The sequence below is a fragment of the Macrobrachium nipponense genome, chromosome 13, assembly GCF_015104395.2.
Source record: "Macrobrachium nipponense isolate FS-2020 chromosome 13, ASM1510439v2, whole genome shotgun sequence".
Lineage (NCBI taxonomy): Eukaryota > Metazoa > Arthropoda > Malacostraca > Decapoda > Palaemonidae > Macrobrachium > Macrobrachium nipponense.
Genome location: NC_087206.1, coordinates 92,821,406 through 92,828,971, shown reverse-complemented (window position 1 = coordinate 92,828,971; position 7,566 = coordinate 92,821,406). Strand labels below are relative to the sequence as shown.

Below are 7,566 nucleotides of genomic sequence, written 5' to 3'. Positions count from 1 at the left end.
CTGAGGTGTGTGCTTATCATAGGACAAAGATATGTAAATTCATTATGGTGCCTCCTAAGTCTTACAAAAGGCTCTTATTAAGAGATGATTTCTTCTTTTCAGGTCTGCCTCAGGGTTTGTATACAGTGTTTCTAGAACTTCTGAATGTCAGTCAGTCTGTCTGATCATCCAAAGTGCTCAGAGTAGAGGTGGACAATGTGACTTTGCCCTTGTTCCATTACAAGCATATACAGGCAGTCCCCGGGTTACGACGGTCTCGGCTCACGACGTTCCGAGGTTATGACGCTTTTCAATTATATTCATCCGAAATTATTTCCAGGGTTACGACGCCTACAATCACTTATCTGGCAGATGAAATATGACACCAAAAATGCAAAATAATCAATATTTTAAGGTTTTTTTTTATGAAAAATGCAATAAGAATGCAGTTTACATAATTTTCAATGCCCCCAAAGCATTAAAAGTAAGGTTTTCTTAGGATTATTGACGATGTTCCGGCTTACGACGATTTTCGGCTTACGACGCGTCTCAAGAACGGAACCCCCGTCGTAACCCTGGGACTGCCTGTACTTGAATTCTAAGGTAAAGTTGTTTTTACAATTATCAATTAGTAAGCATGATCTGTGAATGGATACATGACTGCTAATTTGAAATTTTTTTTGTAAAGGTATGACATTAGATTAGTAAGATTCACAGCCAGAGTGCAGTGGTAGGTTGGATGGATGGACTGATAGAGGATGGTGCCTTTATGTATATAAATCTGCCGTGGGGCAACAAAGCCCATTCAGTACATTTTGTATTAAAAATATGAGTTTTCAGGATAAAATTAAGATACTAACCTACTGTTAAAGTTAGCTTACATCTTCATGCCATCAGGTGTGATCAGTATTTAAAAATAAAATTCAAATTACACTTGGCTGACCCATTAGGACTCTCTGCAGTCACCTGTTCCCACCAGAATTTCAGTATTTTTTTGTTTTAAAAATTTTGAAATTCTGGGAATCTCGAATTTATTTTTCAATTCAAAGCATTTGGTAATTGTAAATTAAAACAAATCATACTATTTTATTTCTTTTGTAAAGCACATTATTGTTCTGGCAGAATTAAATTATTCTAGGAATTTGTCCAGACCTGCCATGCTATGAGGTATACATTTTTTAGGTTAAAATGTTGATATTCAATTAAAATGTAATGTTTTTTAGTACATATGTTCATATCACGATGGAAGAAGTGGTACAGAGACGTGGTGCTCAGGAACTGGAAAATAGGCTAAGACCTCAGATTAAGATGGTTTGGCCATGTGATAAGGGGTGATGAAAAGTTGGAATGAATTAAATATGGAAGCAAGATGGAAATTTGCAGGAAGCCTCAGGAAATCAGGGACAAAAAGATGACAACCTTGATCTGATGGGAGCTCAGGAATATGGCGAACACAGTAGAGCAAAAAAGAACTCATTGCACATCAAACCCCATACAAGGGGAAAGCTGAAATATTAGGAAGACCTCCAAAGGGAATATATAACAAGTAAAAAGTAATCTACTGGTGAGTAGGCATGCTATCCAAGATTCCCCAGGTTCAGGTTCTAAGAGCCATTAAAATCATACTAAAATTCCAGCTGAACTGTGCATATGGCCGGACAGAAAAATTTGTGAAAACGTTAAAGGAAAAATAAAATCCTAGTTAATTTTACATTGGCAAAAATCTTAAGTTACCTTGTAAGGAAGTAGTGGAACCTCTACATACGAAAGTCCCTATGTACAAAAAATTCAGGTTACGAAAGCAAAGACAAAGAGTTTTTGCTTCTGTGTACGAAAATAATTCAGGTTGCAAAAGGGTAAAGTCCGAGATTTGCCCGGGCCGCCGAGAACAATTTTAAAACTAGCACGCCGCTAACTCAGCTGCCACTATCCTCTCGCTCTCTCATCAGTTCCTGATGCTAGTCACCACCGTAAGATCCTAAGATCCTGCCCTACTATTGGTCAGCATCTGTCCCATCATGCCTCTATGTAAAGGCGTTCCTTGACCATTTTTTGCGGCAGCGTTATCACAAACAAGAATGTTGCTTACATTATTAGCCATGGGTCCCGAGAATGTTGCTGAAGTTCACGGAAAGAAGAGGATGCTTTCTATGGAGAATTAAGATGGAGATAATCGAGAAGTGTTAATGTTTTCTGCCTTTGTTAATGTGTTTCGTAAAGTTTAATGTTAATGTTTTCTGCCATTTTTTTATGTTTCGTAAAGTTAAGTGTTCATGTTTTCTGCCATTTGTCCTCCTCCTCTGTTGTCACTTTCGGACATCGCCTCACTCGAAAGGTAAGGTTCCACATTTTACTACATACGTACGTACATGTACTTACAGTATTTCTTGTACCCTGTACACTAATAAACTTTATTTACAGGTACAGTCATGGTTATGTTAGGTATTGAATGGCCCAAATTGTTGTATTTCATTGTTTATTGGTCAATTTAGCTTTATAATAAAATTTACTGTGGTGTTTTTGTAGGGCTTGGAACGAATTATGCAATTTACATGTAAAACGTAGTTCTAGATACGAATTTGTAACCTGAGGCATTACTGTACCACAGTGCATATTGTATCACACTGTAGATGGTTTCTCCAACTTCTTCAGCTTTAGCTTACTCTGGTTTTATTAAAAGTCTGGAAGTTATTCTGATTATATTATTATTGTTATAAAGGATTAGTTTATAAAAGGATTAGTTTATCCAAACCTCTTAGCCTAATAAACGCTCTTTTCGGGCTGGTTTGTTCTGATTATAAATCTAAATTCATGTAAGAAAAATAATATATGTTCCTTTCTAATTTATATTCGTCAAACACAGTACATACAACCAAACCATACTTCAACAGTATAAATAAACATGCCACCGTATAATCCAAAATAATTACTGTTATGAGTTTATAAAAAATTACAGTTAATAAAAGGATTACATATTAAATGTAGGTCTTACATTCTAATGCTTGATGCTGTAGCTAAAACTGGTTAACAATTATTACACCAAACAGAATGTAATACTCTATAAACAATCAATGAACAAATAATATCAATGATGTATGTTGGCACTCTGCAAGACTAGAAACTTTTACATACTTTTGCAAGTCCAACAATTGGAAGCCTTAATTCACAATTAAATGTCGAGCTCACTGATTTAATAGTTAAAATCATGAAATCTAATTTCTTAGTTTGGAATTGTAGCAAAATACCGGTATATGAAATTCAGTACTACATATTTTCTAGAATTGTACTTAACCATGTTAATAAATTAAACCTTAGGTACTTACTAATACTTATGCTAAAGATACATAAGATGACTAATAACTTAACCTACAATAAGTCACATGTGGGTCACTATAACACAGTATAGAGAAATACAAAATAAGTCTATATCTGCAAGTTATTCTAAAATCACATACAATGAAGTACGTACTCAACCTGACTAAATTACCTGTACTTTACATTTAGTAATCTCTGTCTTATGGAAGTTGCCTTGACAAGTAAATGAGTCTTTTCGGCATTTCTTTAACAGTGTGCATAATACTAATTATTGGTTTGAGGTGATAGGTTCCTGTTTCCTAATAGTAGTAGTTATGAAGTTATGACTTGAACCATCGACGGATGGTCTCGTTTGTCACTTTTTCATAAGTTGTATTTCAAAAGAGATTTTTCACATTTACAACTCTTGATCCTTAATTCCCTTTATCTGCCCAGAGCAACCAGATTTGCTGAACAGCAGCACCAATATGCAGTAATGTGCCTCACTGTCAAACTTCCCAGTTCCATGCAATTGGAACTTCAGAAGTTCAAGGGAAGGTGCAATACATTACTACCCTAACACTATTTTATTTTCCTTGCATTTCAATACATTGTTATCTATTAGTTTTTTCTTTTTTAATAAGTGGTAGTATCTTTTTTTTCTGCATTTCCCTTTCCCTCCTCTTCCTATTACCTAACGAATATCATATTCTTTGGAAGCTTGAATCTCAAGTCAATGGCCTCTGTGGGCTTGTTCCATATGAATATGTTTTAGATTCTGAATAATAGTAATAATTAGTACAGTGAAGTTACATAAATTCACTAGCAAAATTCTACAAATATGTATCAAATCACAAATATATTTTTGAAATTTATAATTTTCTAATTCATTCACATCATTCTTCAAAGCATTCTTTGAATAGGAATAAGTCCCTTATCTAAATTCTTTTGATTTTGCAGCAAGTCATATGTCACAGTCATTGCATTTTCAACACTCAACTCAGGCCCTCGCCATGTGAGAGCATTAGCAATTGCAAAAACAGTTCTCTACCTCCCCCATCATCATGATTACTATATGAAAACTAATCACGTTCCTGAGCATATTACTAAAATTAATAATACATACTGCAAATTACACAACATTATAGAACTGCATGACAGGGACTTTCTGGACCTTTTTTCCAGACCCATCTCTTTTAACAAGCCTTTCAAGACCTCTGTTACTTGTTCTCCAAGTTTTCAAACACTCTTTCACCTCAGGAACTTGTTTCCCTTTAGTTCCTTGAGACGGAATGTTCTCTTTGTTCTTCTGAGATTCTAAGAACCTTCTTGTAAGATTTTCAGAACTTCGACTTCGTCGTTGAAGGGCAGGGGCGGCATTACTATTTGGTGTGACTTTTGTACCTGACCTTGAACTCCTACCCTGCTGCAGACCATCCTCACAAGGTGTACTGGGCTTTGCTTGATTCTGTGGGGAGACAAACTTTGACTTCTGCTTTTGCTGTTTTGCTTGATTATCAGTTGACAATGGCTTTAAAGGAATTCTTGGCTTTGGCTCAGTTACTTCTGTTGCTATTTCCTTACTGTCCTTCTTATTCTCTGAATTACGTTCCACCAGCCCAAATATGTTGCCCCTCTTGCGTCTGCTTTTTGGGTTATCAAGAGTATTACTTTTAAATTTGGCAGTCTTCCCTTCCTCAAAAGATACTCGTTTTTCTGCCTGTGATTGTAGTCCTCTCATTTTGAGGAAAGGATTTTCTATCTGAAGAGGATCCAACTTGGCAACAGTATGCACACCTTCATCCCCAATATCAGCACTTACTGTGGTATCTAAATCAGAAGGTGGACGGTGAGGAGAAGTAGCTGCATTCTTACGATGACGTGACTGTTTAAGATAAATTTGGGCTCTCACTAAATGTTGTCTTGCTTCCCTTTCCATAGTGGCTACACGATGTTCCCGATGAACTACGTCTCTTTCTCGCTCTCTTACATCCAATTCCCTTTCTCTTACTGCTGCCTCAGCTTCCCGTAATGCCAAAACACGTTCCCGCCACTTGGTTAGAGACATACCACTACATGCACAGTCTGGTTTGACTAAATCTAACTCTGTGATACCAGGACTTCTGCTTCTCATATGCACTGGTTTTGCTGCTTCCTTGATTATTCGATATGTATGCTCAGTTGAGTCATCTAAAACCATTTCATTCTCAGATATTTTTTCATAATACTTGCTAATATCATCAAATGTTTGTTCCTCATACTCATCATTACTATTACTGACAGTTTCACTTTTTTTGCTCTCTTGATGGCTAACATTGTAAGTTGCAGACATAGATGACACATGATTATCTTCTGGAAGCTGAAGACTTGAATCACTATTTTTACACTGATTTGTAGCACCAAGAGTACAATTAGAAACTGAGCACTTAGTAGATATTGAGTTACTGTCTTTATGAGCTTGAGATTCATTTAGAGTTTGGATTTCTGACATTTCTTTGCTACTTCCCATCGATTCTGATGTTTTGTCCTTATTCCTTAAGTTCAACAGAACTGATGGGTTTAAAGAATGACACAGAGGGTCATCATCTTCATCATCTTTAGTTGATGTTCTTGCTTTTAAAGCAGAATGATGAATTATCATAAGTGCTGTGGGACGAAGAAAGTCTTCATAAGTCAACAAGAGACTTAACATATTCTGTAGATCACTGCTGTAATGCATTGGTATGCTTTCATAACTGAAAAAAACAAAGCCAAGGGTAAGTGTAAATATACATAAGAACATACAAGATTTTGATCACTCACCACAGAAGAATGGGACATCATAAGAACACAAGAGCCTAAAAATCAAAATGTTTAAAAGCAAAGAGAAAAAGAAAAGAGAAAATTCAGGCAAAATACATAACATAAACAAGGCAAATATTTTATTTTCAAATTCTAAATCATCTCGGTGAAACCTCTGGAGCAATTGTTAAGGTGAATAACAAACATTTCAATTGTTTAAGTTGAAAATGTTTATCTACATAATGGCTATTTGGTTATAAGCAAACCTAAATAACCAAAATTTGTTTCACATTCATGTCATCCAGTTGCTGTACAGATCTAGAAAAATTTATATGTGTAAATATACTCTTTAAGAGGAATACATTAATTTATTGAGGCACCCTTATGTGGTGGCAGTGGGCGTTGAATATTGAAAATTGCTATTTTTTTTATTTGAAGATGGCTGCAAGTCATGCATTGCCTCCACCTTCAAGTTTTGTTAAGCATGGCATGCAAAGCTTTTGGAGGAGTGGCAACAAAGATATGACTGCTATGCTTCAGCAACCGAAGTGAACAAGAAGTAAGAAGTGTAAGTTGTAGTGTTGTTGACAGTAATTGGTCCCGAGGCACACAGTGCATACTTTTCAGTTCTCTCAGGATGAGGTAAATAATTTGAAAGCAGTGCTGGATGCATCTGAGAAGTACAGTCAGCCTTTGATCAACACGACATTTGAATGTTATCATTTTAACCTTTGTGGACAAAAGCCAGGAAAACTGTTTGAGCATTAAGTGACAGCCTTGCATAAACTTGCTCTGAGGTGTGAATTTGATATTATGCCCGACCATATTCTTTGAGACCGTATTACTATTCAGAATTACTGATAACAAGAGTACATGATAGTCTCCTTAGAGAGAAAAATCTTACTTTAGAGCATACTTTGGACATTTGTCGCGCTAATAAGATATCTACAGTTCAACAAAAGGAAGTTGTGAGGATTAATGATGGCAGTGTATTGCAAGAAGCTGAAGTGTCCATAAATAAAATTGTTGGAAACACATTGCTTTGACCTTGATATCAATTGTGTAACTGATGCTAGTACTTTTGATGAGCCCCAAACTACAGTTACTATACTGTTAGAACTGTTTCGAGCATCAAGTTGCAAGATGTGCAAACGGTTACTTTGGAAATTAGAGAAAAATGTTATATTTGTTTCCAAACTGACTGTGGTGCAGACTACAATGAGTTGCCTGTACATGTGTACAATGCTGCAACTGGTGATCTTGATATCGATAATATTTCCCCATCAGACACAACCTTGTATTTCTACGCCAAATCGGCACTCGACCCATTGGCAAAGTTAAGCTTCAGGTATGGAGAAGAATGAAAACACGTATCCGGAATATGAATCAATAGAAGACAAACATTATAATTCAATATTAGGTTGCAAGTCTTGTGTTTTCCTTGAAATAATTGAAATCAAAGAGATTCTTCATCCAACTAGAAGGGTTTGAATGATTGCAGATGATTTTATA

At 35.9% G+C, this 7,566-nt stretch overlaps 1 protein-coding gene across 1 annotated transcript in view; it reads right to left on the bottom strand.

The window, feature by feature from the left end:
* Positions 1–2,549: 2,549 nt before the first annotated feature.
* The window catches only part of LOC135225214 (probable serine/threonine-protein kinase nek2), a 64,801-nt gene continuing 59,784 nt past the window's right edge, over positions 2,550–7,566 (bottom strand). The window contains exon 6 of the mRNA XM_064264525.1: positions 2,550–6,008. Within this exon, the coding sequence (XP_064120595.1) occupies positions 4,406–6,008 (1,603 nt within the window). The 3' untranslated portion in view covers positions 2,550–4,405. The remainder of the gene's footprint in view (positions 6,009–7,566) is intronic.